The sequence below is a fragment of the Wolffia australiana genome, chromosome 6 (assembly GCF_029677425.1).
Source record: "Wolffia australiana isolate 7733 chromosome 6, ASM2967742v1".
In the NCBI taxonomy this organism is placed as follows: domain Eukaryota; kingdom Viridiplantae; phylum Streptophyta; class Magnoliopsida; order Alismatales; family Araceae; genus Wolffia; species Wolffia australiana.
Window position 1 is genome coordinate 2,973,937 of NC_135840.1, and position 18,097 is coordinate 2,992,033.

The following is an 18,097-nucleotide window of genomic DNA, read 5'->3' on the forward strand; positions in this document are numbered from 1 at the left end:
ATTAGTCATCTCCACTACATGACATGATTACCCTCGCCCTCTCGGTGTATAACACGAGCCATTTGATCCCAACGTCCATTGTGTTACATCAAGATTGACTCGTCTCGCTTTGGGATCCAAGAAATCACAGGTGCAATTGGTGCACAAGTGCTTCATTTCAATGATTTTGTTGATGCCGCTATGATTCATTAAAGTCTTATGCTGCGTACCATTTTGAATTCTTCATCCAGATCTAGGCCTCTAGAACCCAATAGTGGTTTTCAAATACATGGTACGTTTTTGCACCCATTCCCTCTTCACCACGTGGTAGCACCTTTCATGAGCCTTCGTGTTAGGAGTCTCAGCCTACAAGCTATTCACACTCGCCGAACCCTTGCCTCTGATGGCCCTTGTGAGCGGCAAATCATGTGGAGCATTGGAGGTGTGAGTGCATGATGTACTACATAGGTGCTATCCACCTTGCAAAGCTACTAAGATGATATTCTATGAGAGCGATGATGGTGCCTTTCCACACATCGTCGACTTTGGAGGGACACTCCTCATAGACCAATCTAGCAAATTGGTCTATGAGCATTACCTTGGGGTTGGTCACACCAGCGTTGTTTTTTTGCCAATGAAAAGACATTAATTTGGATTTAACTGCAATAACAATTTATATATGACCCTTTATTTTGTTAAAGGTGAGATGCCTAAGAAAAATACTCCCATCAAGTCATCATCATGGTGTATTGTGAAAGGGAAGATGAGAAAAAGGTTCTTATCATGGTCAATTTTTTTTATTTTAGGTACTTTTATGAGATTTACATATTTTAAAAAGGTGTTATTATATTTTCATGTTTTAATCCAAGGGGTGTAGATTTTTGAGTTTGGAGATGGTAAAATTTGAAATGATAAAAATGATCTAGACTTGTCCAAAATCCAGATTTTATATATGATGGTAAATAAAGAATTCAGCCCAATTTTGTGGATTGGATTCTTCTCCCCTTAGTCCAAAATTTTTTACCCTTTTAATTGACCTGTAATTACAAAAAAACCTATGACCTGAAATATCTTCGACATCATTAAGTTCAGTGAAAAAAGTGGTTTTGAGATTCATCAGTTTTGTCCTTGAATTGAATTGATTGAAGTCTTGAGTCAACCTAAGGATGTAGTTAATCCAATATAAGAAAATATATCATTATACTTATATCAAATAAGGACTCAAGGTGAATCCTCAATGATGTCGCCTATATCCTCCTTTCTTGACACCCACACGATTGTTTTAGCTCTATTTCTCCACACCCATCCAACCTTATGCAGCTGATTGCAACCCTTTCAATTGTGGGTGGGGACGACTCCTATGTAGAATTATTTCTGCCACTAAACTCTATATTATTGTAGTAAAGTATTTTCTTGATCTCACTTGCAGTTAAAATATTTAAAACGTTTCTGTGTTGACAGAAAATTCATGCTCTTCATTGGGATTTCCGTAATGTCATCAGAATAACAAATTGTACTTGTTTACAAAGTACTTAGCTTCTAGGTGTAAGAAAGGTAGTACCCTAAAGAACACGGAATGATAAAGATCTGCCGGAAAGTGCATCCTAGTATTCTCCTTTGACTGGCTAACACTACTCGCATTATCATTTAGGTTGCCATACATGACGGCGACCATGATATTCACATTAAGATCCCATCAATGATCAATCCGAACTCCCCAAGTTTTCTGCTTTCTTCAGGGCAAAGTATTTTCTTCAAATCCGTATTTTATACCCAAAGCCTTTTGAGATACTGATTGGGCGTCTTCTACTTAGATTCTCACATGTCGAATAAAAGTTATTTTTTTCCTAGTTGGAGATTCGCACGTGTTTTTAGGAAAAATAAAACACACAGCTCTAAATTATCATCCGTAGTGGAAGAACATGCGCTAGATTATTGGGCCCTCGTCTTCTTTATCAATCCTTGAACGCTCCACGATCCTTCAACAATTCAGCAAACTCTGGACTGCGCGTCTTCCTGTCTCTCTCCTCTGTTTCTCGCTCTTCCTCTTGAGTCATTTTTGGCTGCGCTGGCGAGGCTTGCCCTCATGTTGGGGAATAAGGCGTGTGGGTCAGGGAGGAACGGGTGCGATTGTGAAAGGCGTAAGTGCCGTGGAATAATCGGCACCTATCTCTATCCTTTTTCCCACTGATATCCCTCTCTCTCTCTCTGTGTCTCTCTCTCTCTCCCTCCCTCTCTTTCTTTCTCTCCATCCTCTTTCTCTCTCTCTCCCTCTGTCTCTCTCTCTCTCTCTCTCTCTCTTCTTTCTCTCTCTCTGTCTCACTCCCCCTCTCTTTCTCTCTTTATCCCTCTCCCTCTCTGTCTCTGTCTCTTTCTCTCTCTCTCTCTCTCTTCTTTCTCTCTCTCTGTCTCACTCCCCCTCTCTTTCTCTCTTTATCCCTCTCCCTCTCTGTCTCTGTCTCTCTCTCTCTCTTCTTTCTCTCTCTCTGTCTCACTCCCCCTCTCTTTCTCTCTTTATCCCTCTCCCTCTCCCTCTCTGTCTCTGTCTCTTTCTCTCTCTCTCTCTCTCTTCTTTCTATCTCTTTGTCTCACTCTATTTCTCTCTCCCGCCCTCCCTCTCTGTCTCTCTCTCTCCCTCCTCTTTCTCTCTCTCTGTCTCACTCTATTTCTCTCTCCCTCCTTCCCTCTCCCTTCCTCTCTTCCTCTATCTCTCTCCCTCCTTCCCACTCGGTCTCTCTCCCTCTCCCTCCATCTCTTCATTTCTGTCTCAGTCTATTTCTCTCTCCCTCCTTCCCTCTCTGTCGCTGTCCATCTCCCTCCCTCTCTTCCTCTCTCTCTCTCCCTCCCTCTCTTTCTCTATCTCTCTCTCTTCCTCTCTTTCTATCTCTCTCTCCCTTCCTCTCTTTCTATCTCTCTCTCCCTTCCTCTCTTTCTATATCTCTCCCTTCCTCTCTTTCTATCTCTCTCCCTTCCTCTCTTTCTATCTCTCTCTCCCTTCCTCTCTTTCTCTCTCTCTCCCTTCCTCTCTTTCTATCTCTCTCCCTTCCTCTCTTTCTCTCTCTCTCCCTTCCTCTCTTTCTCTCTCTCTCCCTCCTTCCCTCTCGTTCTCTCTTTCTCTCCCTTCCTCCCTCTCTCTCCGTTCCTCCCTCATTTTCTCTCTCTCTCTCTCCATCTCCTTCTCTTTCTCTCCCTCCCCTCTTTCTCTCTCTCTCCCTCCCTCCCTCTCTTTGTCTCTCTCTCCGTACCTCCCTCATTCTCTCTCTCTCTCTTCCTCTCTTTCTCCGTCTCTCCCTCATTTTCTCTATTTCTCTCTCTCCGTCCATCTCCTTCTCTCTCTCCCTCCCCTCTTTCTCTTCTTCCTCCTCCCTCTCTTTCTCTCCCTCCCTCCTCTCTGCACTTTCTAAAATGTTCCCCATTTCTAGATTTACCTTCTCCGGGATCCTCTCGAACTTCTGCCCATCTGCTTTCCCTCTCTCTGTCTCGCTCTAACGTGAGGCTCCCGCTGTCCGGTTGCCCACCGTCCTCTCTCTCTCTCCACCGCCTCTCTGCCGGATTAAAAACGTCGTCTTCTTCTCGTACTCGAGCGCTCTCAACAGGTTTCCACCTCTCTCTCCTCCTTCGCCATCATACCCAAGTGGGTCCTCTCTCTCTCTCTCTCACCACCCTCTGCCTGCTGAATTAAAAAAGTCGTCTTCTTCTCACGCTCTCTCTTTCTCTCCGAACAGATTTCTCCGCAAACCCAACTTCCTCTCTCGCTCTCTCCTTCTCTCTATCTTCTACTCATAAATTTACGAGCTTTGAGAAAGCTCGGGCATCTCCCGGCGGGGCGAGCTCTTCATCCTCTGCTCTCCGGTCTCACGAGAACAAGCCGGGCTCCAAGACGGAGGAGGGGATGTTCTTGAAAGGGCCCAACTCGGACGAGGCAGACAGCAGAGGAGCGGCCCACGGCGACGAGGAAGAAGACGATCCAGGCCCGGCGCGCAGCGCCAAGCGCCCGCGCGGGCGGCCGCCGGGCTCGAAGAACAAGCCGAAGCCACCGCCGGCCGCGGCCGCCGAGGAATTGCCGGGGCCGGCGGCGGCGATGCAAGCCTTCGTCTTGGAGATCGCCGCCGGCGAAGACGTCGTCGCCAGCCTTGCGCGCTTCTCTCGGCGGCGCAACCTCGCGCTCTCCGTCATGGCCGGCGCCGGCGTCGTCTCCGACGTCGCCCTGCGCGGCCCGGACCCCCTCGCCTTCCCCGGCGCGTTCGAGATCCTCTCCATCTCCGCCACCTTCTTCCCCCAGCCTCCTGCCGGGGACACCAGGTTAGCGATTTCAGCACTTTCCACTCTGTCAACAAGCTTTCTACTTCCCTCCTGTCGTAGCGACGAGAGTGCTATAGATAGTAACAAGGGTGCTACGCTATGGCAGATAACAAGGGTGCTACTTTTCTTCTTACCGTAGTGTGAAAAGCTGTAGCCGATAACAAAGGGTGGTAAGCTCTAGATGATAACAGGGGTGCAACTTCTCTTCTTACCGTAGTGTGAAAAGCTGTAGCCGATAACAAAGGGTGTTAGGCTATAGCTGATGACAGGGGCGCTACTTCTCTTCTTACCGTAGTGTGAAAAGCTGTAGCCGATAACAAAGGTGTTAGGCTATAGCTGATAACTGGGGTGCTACTTCTCTTCTTACCGTAGTGTGAAAAGCTGTAGCCCATAACAGAGGGTGTTAGGCTATAGCTGATAACAGGGGCGCTACTTCTCTTCTTACCGTAGTGTGAAAAGCTGTAGCCGATAACAAAGGGTGTTAGGCTATAGCTGATAACAGGGGTGCTACTTCTCTTCTTACCGAAGTGTGAAAAGCTGTAGCGGATAACAAAGGGTGTTAGGCTATAGCAGATAACAAGGGTTGATACTTTTGCAGTTGTTATTGTGCGAAAAAACTATAGCTGATAACGAAGGGTGCTAGGCTATAGCTGATAACAGGGGTGCTACTTTTCCTGTTGTTATTGTGGCAAAAATTATAGAGGATAACAAGGGTGCTACTTTTCCTTATTGTCATAGTGACAAAAATTATAGCAGATAACGAGGGTGCTAGGCTATAGCTGACAACAAGGGTGCTACGTTTCCTGTTGTTATTGTGAGAAACAATATGGCTGATAACAGGGGTGTTACTTTTCCTCTTACCATAGTGTGAAAAGCTGTAGTTGATAACAAAGGGTGTGAGGCTGTGGCTAATAACAGGGGTGCTACTTTACCTCTTACCATAGTGTGAAAAGCTGTAGCGGATAACAAAGGGTGGTAGGCTATAGATGATAACAGGGATGCTTCTTTTTCTATTGTTATTGTGCAAAAAACCATAGTTGATTACCAAGGGTGTTAGGCTATGGCTGATAACAAGGGTGATACTTTTCCTATTGTTATTGTGCGAAAAACTATATCTGATAACAAGGGTGTTAGTCTATAGCTGATAACAGGGGCGCTACTTTTCCTATGTTTATTTTGCAAAAAAACTATCGATGGTACCAAGGGTGTTAGAGTATAGCTGATAACTGGAGTGCTAATTTTCCTCTTGTTATTCTGTAAAAAACTATAGCTGAAAACAAGGGCGTTAGGCTCTAGCTCATAATGAGGGTGCTATTCCCGTTGTCATAGTGTAAAAAATTATAACTGATAATAAGAACAAGGGTACCACTTTTTTCTTATTATCATACATAAGAACAAGGGTGCTACTTTTCCTCTTACCATAGTACGATGAGCTATAGCTGATAACAATTGTGCTACTTTTCTTCTTGTATAGCACAAAAAGCTAAAACTGATAATGAAGGTGCCATCTTGAATAGGTAATAACAAGGCTGCTAATTATCATTTTCTGTTAAAGAGTGATACTTTTCCTCTTTCCATAGTTCTAAATTCAACAGCAGATAATAAGTATATGTAGCTGATAAGAGTGGAGTTAATTTTTCCTTCAACCACTGTGCCAAATCTGTAGCTGATATCGAGGATGATAGTTTTCCTATTTAACCATTGTGTTAGTTCTACTCTTTCCCATATTAAGAAAAGCAATAACTAATAACAATTGAGTTGATTTTTCCTTTAACCATTGTGCTAAAGCTATAGCTGATACCGAGAATGATAGTTTTCCTATAACCATTGTGTTAAAAGCTATAGCTGCTATCGAGGATGATAGTTTTCCTATAACCATTGCATTAAAATCTATAGCTGATAGCAAGGGTGCTACTTTTACTCTAACAATTATGCTAAAGCTATAGCTGATGGCAAGGGCGCTACTTTTCCTCTTTAAATTTTATCAGCAGGATGTTGACTTCAACACGGGCGGCGGTGGGTAGCACTGCCGTGACACTTGCGGGGCCGCGAGGGCAGATCTTTGGTGGGGTGGTGGCGGGGCCGCTGCGGGCAACGGTGCCGGTGACGATCATCGCTGCCGCCTTCTCCGACTACTACTTCCATCATCTCCCTTCAGAGGATGAGGTCTCAGCCTCAGTCTCAGTGTCGTCGCCATTGACCAGAGAGAGAAAAGAAGGAGAGAGAGAGGACGTCGGAGAGAGAGAAGAGAGAGAGAGAAGAGAGAGAGAGAGGAGAGGAGAGAGAGAGAGAAAGAGAGAGAGAGAAAGAAGGGAAGAGAGAGAGAGAAAGAAAGGGAGAGGGAGAGAGAGAAAGAAAGGGAGAGAGAGAGAAGGGGAGAGAGAGAGAGAGAAAGAAGGGAAGAGAGAGAGAGAGAGAGAGAAAAAGAAGGGGAGAGAGAGAGAGCGAGCGAGGGAGAGAGAGACAGAGAGAGAAAGAAAGGGAGAGAGAGAGAGCGAGCGAGAGTGAGAGAGAGAGAGAAAGAAAGGGAGAGGGAGAGAGAGAAAGAAAGGGAGAGAGAGAGAGAGAGAGAGAGAGAGAGAGAGAGAGAGAGAGAGAGAGAGAGAGAGAGAGGGAGAGAGAGAGAAGCAGAAGGGGAGAGAGAGGAAGAGAGAGTGAGAGGGGGGGAGAGAGAGGGAGAGAGAGAGAGAGAGAGAGAGAGAGAGAGAGAGAGAGAGAGAGAGAGAGAGAGAAATTTTGCGCGTTCTGCACCGGTGTAGGGATCTTAAAGTTCAGCAGGATACTTAAAGAGCGAGTTGCATTTAACGGGTCGTTCGTCCAGTTCCCTAAACGGGTCAGGCGACTGCCATTGAATTGAACCGCTACGAGAGAGAGAGAGAGATGAAGGAGACCGAGATAAAGAAATAATGCAATCCGGGACAGAGTAGCGTGATGAGAGAGACAGACAGAGAAAAAGACAGTGAGAGAGAAGAAGGCAGAAATATAGAGATAAAAGGAAGATATAGAACGAGAGAGAGAGAAGAGACAAAAGAAGGCAGAAATAGAAAGATAAAAGGAAGATAGAGAATGAGGGAGAGAAGAAGGCAGACATGGAGAGATAAAACGAAGATATAGAACGAGATAGAAAGAAGAGACAAAAGAAGGCAGAAATAGAGGGATAAAACGAAGATATAGAACGAGAGAGAGAGAAGAGACAAAAGAAGGCAGAAATAGAGGGATAAAACGAAGATAGAGAACGAGGGAGAGATAAGAGAGAGAAGAAGGTAGAAATAGAGAGATAAATCCAAGATGGAGAACGCGAGAGAAATAAACTGATCGAGGATAGAAGTAGCGAGATGAGAGAGAAGCGAGATAGAGAGAGAGAGAGAAGAAGAAGAAGAAGGCAGAAAAGACAGTAAGCGCTGCAAGGATACTGACATCTGAAGGGTCTGTGGAGTGCTTAGGGGGAGATGGACTGGTCTGCTTTGCACGATCTGTCCCTCTGACCTTTTACCAGAAGGGAGAGACCATATCTTAAGTGCAGGATTTTGATATCCAGGACATTTATAATGATAGAGATATGACCGTTTCCGCAAGACTATCTTATCCCTGACATTAAGGGCAGGAGAGAGAGATAGAAAGTTGATATCTAGTGAATAAATTAGTAAATGAAGGATTTCCAGGAGTAGGAGAGATCGATAGTGAAAGACTGCGATGTCTGATCTCTGGCGTAGAATGTCTGCCCCTCGGCATTTAAAGATGGAGACAAAAATTGTAGAAAAAAGAGACGAATCGCTATAATGCTATTGTTCTGGGGAAACAATTATTTGGATGTATTTGCGGAAAATCGATGAGTAGATTTCAAAAAGGACTGGCTCCATTTAGTGGGACAAATTTAAACGCTATGAAGAAAAAACAAAAACAGGGAGAGATGAGCTTATCTGATGCGAAGGATCATAGTCTTTCTTAAATGAGGGAGAGGATGAAGATAAGATACCATTTATTGCTCAAAATCTGGGTTTTCATTCAATTTGAATGATGACATCTCCATGTCTTTCAAGACTTTCAGAAAGAAAGATGACCTAATCTGTGGTGTAGAATCTTAATCTCCATAAGTTTCAGAGACAGGGATGACGGGACAAAAGTTTTTTTAACGAGGATAAATTTAAAGAACTACTTGGCTAGAAATCTATCATTTGATATAATTTCTTCTGGGTTCATTCCCAACTGTGTCATTATATTTTTCTCTCGTGATAATGGAAATCGGTGAACTTTAAACTATTGTAAAGCGACGACGGTTTAACCTGGTCTAAAATCATGCGGATGCGTGATTTATCTATCACATGAACTTAGAAAAAATCAAGTTAATATAAATTCAAAAGTTCTCAAATAAATTGTAGTTCATTCAAGATAATTTCACACCCCACTAAAATTTCTGGTGGAAAAATAGCATGTAACACCACAATATATCTCTCTCCACGTAACCAAATGGCATGCAATAATATAGCTATGGCGAACAAATACTTTAACGCATATAAATGTAGAACAAACAAATACCCAATGTATACATATTGCACAAGGGAATAACGTGGTCTGACCAAATTTTTGCAGGGGAGGATAAGTCCAAGATGGTTAGTCAACTTTATGGGGTATAACAAGATTTGGTCCAGTTTTTGTCTGATCCTCGATCAAAATGGACCAGATGGTTGCTCTAGTTTTGCTTATAACTCTTCTTTCTGTCTTCTCCCCGTAGTTATTAAAAATCAAGGAAAACTATATTTCCCTCTTTTAAACGTGTTCCCCATTGTGTTCCCCATCGTAGTTATTAAAAATCAATGATTTTAATTCATTTAGTTTATTTTAGGGTTAATAGCACGGTACATCCCAAACATGTCCAAAGTCTGCGAATTAACCTTAGCTTTTTTTTGGCACGGTATATCCCAAACTCACTAAGTCGTTTGCGATATATCCCGGTGATGATGTGGAGTCCATCGTGGCTGCCAAGTGGATCTCCGGCCAGATTTTTACCTGGCGGAACCCACCTGGCCGCCACGCTGGATTCCACGTCATCACCGTGATATGTCTACCTGCCAAGGGTTTAACTTAAATAGAGAGAGAGAGGCATGCTAGAGAGAGAGAGAGAGAGAGAGAGAGAGAGAGAGAGAGAGAGAGAGAGAGAGAGAGGTGTTCTAGAGAGAGAGGCATTGTTCTCTAGAACACCTCTCTTTCTCTCTCTAGAACCTCTCTCTCCTTCTCTCTCTAGAACACCTCTCTTTCTCTCTCTAGAACCTGCCAAGGGTTTTCTGATAAGAGAGAGAGGCATTGTTCTCTAGAACACCTCTCTTTCTCTCTCTAGAACATCTCTCTCCTTCTCTCTCTAGAACACCTCTCTTTCTCTCTCTAGAACCTGCCAAGGGTTTTCTGATAAGAGAGAGAGGCATTCTAGAGAGAGAGAGAGGGAGAGAGAGGCATGCTAGAGAGAGAGAGAAGGAGAGAGAGGTTCTAGAGAGAGAAAAGAAATGTTCTAGAGAGAGAGGCATTATTCTCTAGAACACCTCTCATTCTTTCTCTAGAACCTCTCTCTCCTTCTCTCTCTAGAACACCTCTCTTTTTCTCTTTAGAATCTGCCAAGGGTTTTCTGATAAGAGAGAGAGGGAGAGAGAGGCATGCTAGAGAGAGAAAGAGAGGTTCTAGAGAGAGGCATTGCTCTCTAAAACACCTCTCTTTCTCTCTCTCCTTCTCTCTAGAACTCTCTCTCTCTCTCGCTCTCTTAGCAGGTAGACATATCACGGTGATGACGTGGAATCCAGCGTGGCGGCCAGGTGGGTTCCGCTAGGTAAAAATCTGGCCGGAGATCCACCTGGCAGCCACGATGGACTCCACGTCATCACCAGGATATATCGCAGACGACTTAGTGAGTTTGGGATATACCGTGACAATAATGATACATTTGGACAATATCTTAATAAGGATTATGAATGCAACCCTGTTTCATGTTGGAAGTGCCAGTTCAACATTTAAACAAACATCCATATTCAAGGCACATACAACAATGAAGATGGGATTGTGCGAGTATTCAGCAAGCCTCACTCGTGATTGTTGGGTTCTGTGCTTCGGTTAGTCCATGGAAAAACACATTCCGTGGATGCAGAAGCATGGTCGATCGATGCTCAATCGATCTATAAAATGAAACATTTCAAGTACCTTTTGGGGAACTCGTTCCACCCTTTATTTTGCTGCTCCGAGATCATTCTGAAGCCGTTCACGTGTCCGGCCTCTAGAAGTATCCACGCGATCACTCGGCGCTTGGATCTCCACGTCTTCTTCTTCAACTCTTCTTGAAAATCTAGAAGATATCCTCACCATGAAGACACTCTTCCTTGGATGAGTGGAGAAGGGGGGGATTCTCAAATGAGGCTTGCATGGGTGCATCAAAATGAGACCCCTTTCCCTCTTTATATTTCACTTAAGGTTTTTCTCAAAAAACCCCAAAGTAAAATATATCCACCAATGCCCTTATGACCTTGTGCGTGTGATCCTCTAGGCCCATGTATCGTTCTAGTTAATAACTTTAATGGCCCAATAACATTTATTGACCAACCTTATTAATTTACTATAAACATATATATTAATTAAATAATGATTGATTTAACCCAATCGATAGGTTAAGTTTCTAGCTAGTGGGGTGCCAAGCTACACCTCGTGCTCTAGAAGATACCGAGTAGTCTCGAACTCTCTCATTGAACCTTTACCGTCATTGGTTACCGTATACGTACAATCCATCATCCGCGCGAGACTCTCGAATGACTTAGAGTATGGTTTATCATCGAGCCCTAATCCGTCATTTTGATTAGTACTGATGCGTAACGGGGATTATTGGAGAACGCTTTCTCCAATATTCTCACTACCTTGGCCAGGGATTTTTCTGCATCGTCTTCCTCGAGCCAATCTCCTCTTATACCGAGGGCAGATGATCCCATCTTGACCACTCAATCATCTCCGTAAACTTCTTACTACATCCGATCTATAACTTATTTGAATCCCATGATTAGAGGCTCGTAAGTCATAGTCAAAATGTAGTCATACACTCACGAGATGTCCTTGGTGTCTCAGGTCAGTGGATCACTTATACAACTGTGACTTGAATCAACTTGATTGACGTTTAGGTATAATACCATTCAGGGATTCATACGGATCAATTCAATGAACTCTTTCTCCAAAGAGAACCCACTATCTGTCCTTAGTGTCGCCACACTAATAGCCACACGATCAGCTATACTTATCGAATTAGGATTAGCTAGTGCTATTCTATCCGGATAATTTGATGTCCGTCTCGGCTATCCATTGAATAAGAATATTTAGAATACATGTTTAAAGACTGGTGATCACCGTATTATGATCTCATCATAATTCACTAAGTCATTGCACGCATTCATGGACTTCATTATAAACATCACACGGAATAATAATGAACGTAAATAATTTTATTCAATGAACTTAAATAAACATGGTAGTGTGATTGGCTGGACGGCCACATAATATCCATCAGTGATCAAGCCTTTGCCATTAGGGCACTTATAGATAACTCCATAAAGCTATGTTTTATTGATTAAAACTGTAAGAACAAGGTCATACCTTATGTGCTCACATTATTAGATGAGTTCAACACTGACAACAATGTTTGGGGAGATCATTTTGGGGGATTATGCCCATTTTGGATATGTCAAGTGGTTTATGGGATGCACTCAACCTGTTGATACATAAGAGAAGTTAGACACATGTCATTGGTCATGGCCACAAGCTAGATTGTATAAGAACACACCTCTTGAGAGGGATAGGAACCATTCAACCAATGAAATGGAGGACGAGTACACTCCAAACTATGATTAGAGAAAAATGAGAAGGAATTCCTATCAGGGTCAGAGACTAGTGAACTTGTATACTGGTTCTTATTTTGTGAACATGTTGTCATCGACAAGATGCTCCAAGCTGATGGTTTGAGAACATCTAACTAATTATAACATGATATTGCTAGGACAAGAGTGTGGATGGTTGATTAGATTTTATTTATAATTTTTTGCTTAAAATCTAATACATGCATTGCATACTCATAACAGATTGATGGGAGAATTTTCCAAATGTCCCCGTTTGTTGGTTTTCAAGGGAGAATCTAGTTTTAATCCATATTGGAGGATTATATTTATTTTAATTAAGATAAGTAAAAAATTAAAACTAACAGAAATCTTTTGGTGAAGTAATAATTTCCTTTTCCTCTCAAATGTACTTATATGACAAAGTTTTATTAGTATTGGAATAGTACAAGGATCCAAAAGAAACAATTTATTGGAAATGAAGCAAATATTACAGAAAAAATGTAGGGGTTTTGGGTTGGTGGGCAGTTTTATTTCCACCCCTAACTGCCCTACACACTGCTCCATGAGTTTGAGGGGTGGGTAACTTGCCCACTTTGGTATGAGACCATCCCTGTCAAGAGAGAGAAGAGAGAGTGAGAGGAAAAGAAAGCAGAATTACTTGAGAGAGATAGAGAGTCATTTGAATCATTGAGTTGGTGAATTTTATTACCCATTCTAAAATATTTTTTAATGTAGAAACACGTCAAAGGAGGACTACCCAGTTATATCTACTCGGGTTATCTTCTGATTATTTTCTTAAAATGCAATTGGTTCATATTTATATTGAATAAATTGTGAATATTATAACCTTAGATCATGTGGAAATCATGATCCTTATGAGTTATATGAGCACTACCATTCTAAGGAAAATTTGTTGATTCTTCCAGCCATTTTCTAAAAGTAATTATGATTTTCATTCTGATATTTTTTTATCACATTATGATTTTACTCAAAAAGGAATATCTCATCTTAATGATTCTCCTGAAAATGATGAACTATTAATAATATAATTTTGGATTAAGAACAAAACTGTAGAGTAGTTGTCTTCCTATCATGCAGTCACTTCAATTTGAGTAAAAAACGTTAAATGTGATATTTTTTACAAAACAAGTGTATCTTTTTTATGAATATTCATCATTAGATTATTTGATGAATGTACTAATTCTGGGAAACTCTATTTTGAATTAAAATTCATGAATTTACCCAGGAAAAAAGTTATTAATCAGAATTAAATTAAATTCAAAAGGATGAAGAAGTAAAAGTCATAACTTATTGTTCTGTTTGGTGTAGTTGCGACCATGAAAATGGGTAATGACAACAAAAAGAGGTATTTCCCTATGCATGGGTAGTGTAGTGAAAGGGAAGTCTAGGAAATTCCTGTACTGATTGTTTATGTTGCTGTGTTTTTCTGACGATTGGTTTCGTAGAGAGAGAGAGAGAGAGAGAGAGAGAGAGAGAGAAAGAGAGAGAGAGAGAGAGAGAGAGAGAGAGAGAGAGAGAGAGAGAGAGAGAGAGAGAGAGAGAGAGGCAGAGAGCGGTGAGAGACATATAGAGAGAGAGGTATAGACTATAGAGCGTTTGAGAGAGAGAGGCAGAGAGCGATAGAGAGTTAGAGGCAGAGAGCGATAGAGAGACAGAGAGAGAGAAACGGAGAGACAGCGAGAGAGAGAGGGAAAAAAAGACAGAGAGAGAGGCACAGAGAGAGGGGGTAAGACAGACAGAGAGAAAGAGAAATAGAGAGAGGGAAAGACACAGAGAGAGAAACAGAAAGAGAGATTGAACAACAGAGAGAGACCGAAGGAGAGACAGGGAGAAATAGAGAGAGAGAGCGGGAAAGACAGAGAGCGAGACACACAGAGAGAGAGAAGCGGAAAGGGGGAGAGAGATACAGAGAGGCAGAGAACGAGAGAGAGAGAGAGAGAGAGACAGAGAGGCAGAGAGCGAGAGAGAGAGACAGAGAGAGAGAGAGAGCAGTGATTTTAACGAGAATCCCGTTCTTAGGTTTTTGGGTATCGACTATCGAGCTTTCTATCCTCACCCTTGTCTTTTCTGCACGGCATCCCAGCGCAAAAGCACAAAGTTCCAGCCTTCCAGGGTAGACGACCCTTCTCGGCCTTATTCCGCCAAACTGCCCAGCTCCTCATTCATCCCTGCCAGTCTGTTGCCAACTCGTGTCGGCGGCGCCGCCGGCACAGTCTTTAACGCCGACTGCCGTTCGAACTATCTCTTGCTTCTTTGAAAACTTCTCTTATCTGGCGCCAGCCTCATCTTCTTCGCCATTAGCCAATTCTATTTTGTCCACTTCCGAGCCACCATCGAGGTAAAAACCACGTCTTTTCTTATCCCAAAATCTTTTTTTCACCGTTTCACTAGTAATCCAGATCTGGGTTACTCACAAAATCTGGATTTTTCTAGTTTTTTAATCATTTGCCGATTTAAAAATCGCGGCTTTGACGAAGAAGATAGATTTTCTTCATCATTTCTCCTGCAACTCTGATCTGGGTTACTAGCGAAATCGGATTTCTCTTGATATTTCATCTTGCCCTGGTAAAAACAAGGTTTTTGGTGGGGAAGAACGGATCTACCGTTTCACATGTAACTCGGATCTGGGTTGCCTACAGAATCTAGTTTTTCTCAATAATTCATCTTCCCCAGGTGAAATCCAGCTCTTGGATGAAGAATATAGCTTTTCTTCATCGTTTCGAATAAAAACCCGGATCAGGATTCACGACCAAACCAAAATTCTCCTAATATTTCATCCTCCCCAGGTCAAAACCGGGTCTCTGATGAAGGATAAAGCCTTTTGCACCGTTTCACGTGTAACCCGCATCTTGGTCACTAAAATAATCGAAAATTTCTCTATATTTCATCTTGTCTAGGTGAGATAGGATCAGAGTTCGAGCGAAAGCGGCATCTGGGTCGGTAAAATAATCGAAAATTTCTCTATATTTCACCTTGTGTAGGTGAGATAGGATCAGAGTTCGAGCGAAAGCGGCATCTGGGTCATTAAAATAATAAAAAATTTCGCTATATTTCATCTTCCTCAGGAGGGAAAGGATCAGTTCGAGCGAAAGCGGCATCTGGGTGGGTAAAATAATCGAAAATTTTCTCTATATTTCATCCTGCCCAGGTGGGATAGGATCATTTCGAGCGAAAGCGGCATCTGGGTCATTAAAATAATAAAAAATTTCGCTATATTTCATCTTCCTCAGGAGGGAAAGGATCAGTTCGAGCGAAAATGGCATCTGGGTCATCGCCGGAGCCGAGCTTCACCGCCGGAAACCTCCGTTGCGTGGTGGTGGCGGTCGATGGCAGCGAGGAAAGTATGAACGCTCTTCGATGGGCGATCAATAACCTCCGTCTAGATTTGAAGGATGAAGGCGCAGAGACAGAGGTCTTGCACGTTCTCCACGTTCAATCTCCCCCTTCAATCGCCGCAGGCCTCAGCCCAGGAGAAATCCCATTCGGCGGTCCCCGTATGAATCTCATTTCATCAAATTCTCTCAATTTTTGTTCATGTTCTTGATCCAATCGCCTTCCCCAAAGGTCATTTTGAAGTTCCGGCGTTCGCGGCGGCGATAGAGGCGCATCAGCGGAGGATCAGCGAGGCCATTGTTGATCACGCCAAGGCGATTTGCGCTGAGAAGCAGGTAAGAGTTTGCCTGTTCTTGGAAATTTTTGGGTTTAATGAACTGATGGGCGATTGCCCGAAACTTTCTTTGAATAAAATTCCAAGATCTTGGCGAAGTTTCAAGTTGTGGTGGGTGATCCGAAGGAGGTTGTGTGTAATGTGACTGCTGAGTTGAACGCTGATCTTCTAGTAATGGGATGTCGATCTTTGGGGCCAATCAGAAGGTAATCCAGACTGTTCTTCGCTGATCATATCTTTTTATCTGAAATTTTTTTTGGAGAATGATTAGTATTTTGGTTGTTAGCGATGCGATGGTCAGTTATTGGTGGTGTGATGGGAAATTTGGTATTCCGATTTGTTTTACATCTCGCCTAGATTTTTTTGGGTGAATCAGTACTTAAGAACATTCTCTATAAACATTTGATTATGTTTGGGTGAATTTGAGATTGACCCACTATTTTAATGATCGGTGAATGAGATTTTAAGGTGGCTTGTCTTTTCTAATTGTCGTAAATAAAAAAGGTAAAGGAGGATCTATGTGTAAGTTTAACGGAGGCTATTGGACTAGTAATGTCAATGAAACATGTATCAACAAATAGGAAAACGATATAACAAACTGACATTGGAATGAATTTGTGAATTATTCCTACTCGGTTTCTAAAATGGAGGGAATATGTTTCTTTTTTATTTTGTTAATAATCTATGCGATCTAGCTGTCAATGATTTAAATATTTCCTCTCCAGCCCTGACTCATTAGTTCTCGGTGCAGTTCTTTAAAGAGTAAGCCAAGGGAGGATTTTTTAAATAAAAACGACCGGAGGCAAAATCATTTTTATTATAGCAATGAATTGATCATTTTCCCTGGACTGTTTTGGATTTTTGAACCATAAAAAAGACAAGTTAACCCCATTAATGAGCGATGAACTTTGGGGAAGCGTAATAAAATATGGTTTGCTAAACGTGATAATCTAGTTGGTTAGTGAATAAATGCAATGATTTTCTTTTCTTTTCACGTTGCTGCTTCTTCGTTGGTCTCTGATGTTGCCTGAAGATTCAAAAGAGTTTCATTTCCTTCTAAACTTTTCGATTCAATATTGGGCTGGATGAAGATTTTCTTTCTTTTCTTTGCCACCCGTTTGGATTTCTTCAAAAATTTTAAAGAAAACCTCCTTATTTTCTTTAATGAAAGAAAATCTTCTTATTTAACTGTGAATAATTTCTTTTTTTCCATTCAATGTGAGACTGAATAAGCTTCTGCTTATTGCAGGATGTTCTTGGGAAGCGTCAGCAACTATTGCCTCAACCATGTCCACTGCCCGGTTGTGGTGATCAAGAACGATCAGAAGTGAATAAATTGTTTTCTTTTTGGGGGCTCAAATCTCTGAAACTTGCAACATTCTCTGTTGCTTAGTTCTCGGTATGATGGGGCAAAATGCAGTAAATATACTTTCAGTTGATTGAGTGATGAGAATAATATGATCGTTTCATAGTTCTTCCCATGATTTGATCTTAGTTTAGTGGGGGTAGCATCCTGACAATCTTAATTATCAGCATTGTGTGATTGAACGCATAGTTTTTTAATAGCCAATGCACTTGTATGTTGCATTGATTGTCATGATTTGGGCTCCTGCATTCTTCTAACTTGTCAATTATTATTATTATTGATAAAATATATCTCTTGATCTTGTTACTATTGTGAGGGGTATATTTTAATTTTTACTAGGTTAGGTTAGTGGTAGTAGCAGCCTGGCAAATTTAAATATCAGATGTGTGTGATTGAACGCATGATTTTTTATTAATCGATGCACTTGTATATTGCATTGATTTTTATGATCTTTGCTCCTCAAGTCTTCACTCTGGTATTATTATTATTATTATTATTATTATTATTATTATTATTGTTATTATTATTATTATTGATGAAATAAATCTCTTGATCTTGTTGCTTATTCCTAGGGGTATATTTTTTTATTTACTCAGATTGTGATGTCATAGCTTATTTAATCCCCCCAGATGTAATTTAGTTTTTTCCTAAGTACTCTTCGCCATCTTTTATGATTTCTTATTCCTTTCTCTTATCCATCTCTTTGCTTTCTCTTTTCTCCTTTTGGTATTTCCTTATTCATTCATTCCTTCAAGATGTGTGGGCAATGTAAAATTGAGAAAGTCTCCCTCGGATATCTTCATATGGTGACTTGAAGGAAGCAATGAAAGCCTTTAGATTCTCTCACATACTGTTGCAAAGTTCGTAGTTGATAATGCCACCTAATGTACTGAATTCTACAATTTATGT

General features: G+C 41.8%; 2 protein-coding genes across 3 annotated transcripts; both read left to right on the forward strand.

The window, feature by feature from the left end:
* The first annotated feature begins 3,359 nt into the window (after window positions 1-3,359).
* On the forward strand, window positions 3,360-7,766 carry LOC144704446 (AT-hook motif nuclear-localized protein 17-like). The gene is made up of 3 exons (XM_078576865.1): window positions 3,360-4,281; window positions 6,273-6,513; window positions 7,725-7,766. Exons 1-3 carry the CDS (start codon window positions 3,872-3,874, stop codon window positions 7,764-7,766), a joined length of 693 nt encoding a protein of 230 aa, XP_078432991.1. The 5' UTR covers window positions 3,360-3,871.
* A 6,506-nt stretch (window positions 7,767-14,272) lies between these two features.
* LOC144704292 (Adenine nucleotide alpha hydrolases-like superfamily protein) lies at window positions 14,273-17,297 on the forward strand. 2 transcript variants are annotated; one of them, XM_078576661.1, is made up of 6 exons: window positions 14,273-14,493; window positions 15,221-15,303; window positions 15,386-15,649; window positions 15,720-15,823; window positions 15,910-16,028; window positions 17,072-17,297. In XM_078576661.1, the coding sequence occupies exons 3-6, from the start codon at window positions 15,412-15,414 to the stop codon at window positions 17,151-17,153; spliced, it is 543 nt and encodes a 180-aa protein (XP_078432787.1). In that variant the 5' UTR covers window positions 14,273-14,493; window positions 15,221-15,303; window positions 15,386-15,411; the 3' UTR covers window positions 17,154-17,297. The 2 variants fall into 2 exon arrangements, with proteins under 2 accessions (XP_078432787.1, XP_078432786.1); XM_078576660.1 differs by lacking the exon at window positions 14,273-14,493 and having other exon boundaries at window positions 15,145-15,257.
* The last annotated feature ends 800 nt before the right edge of the window (window positions 17,298-18,097 follow it).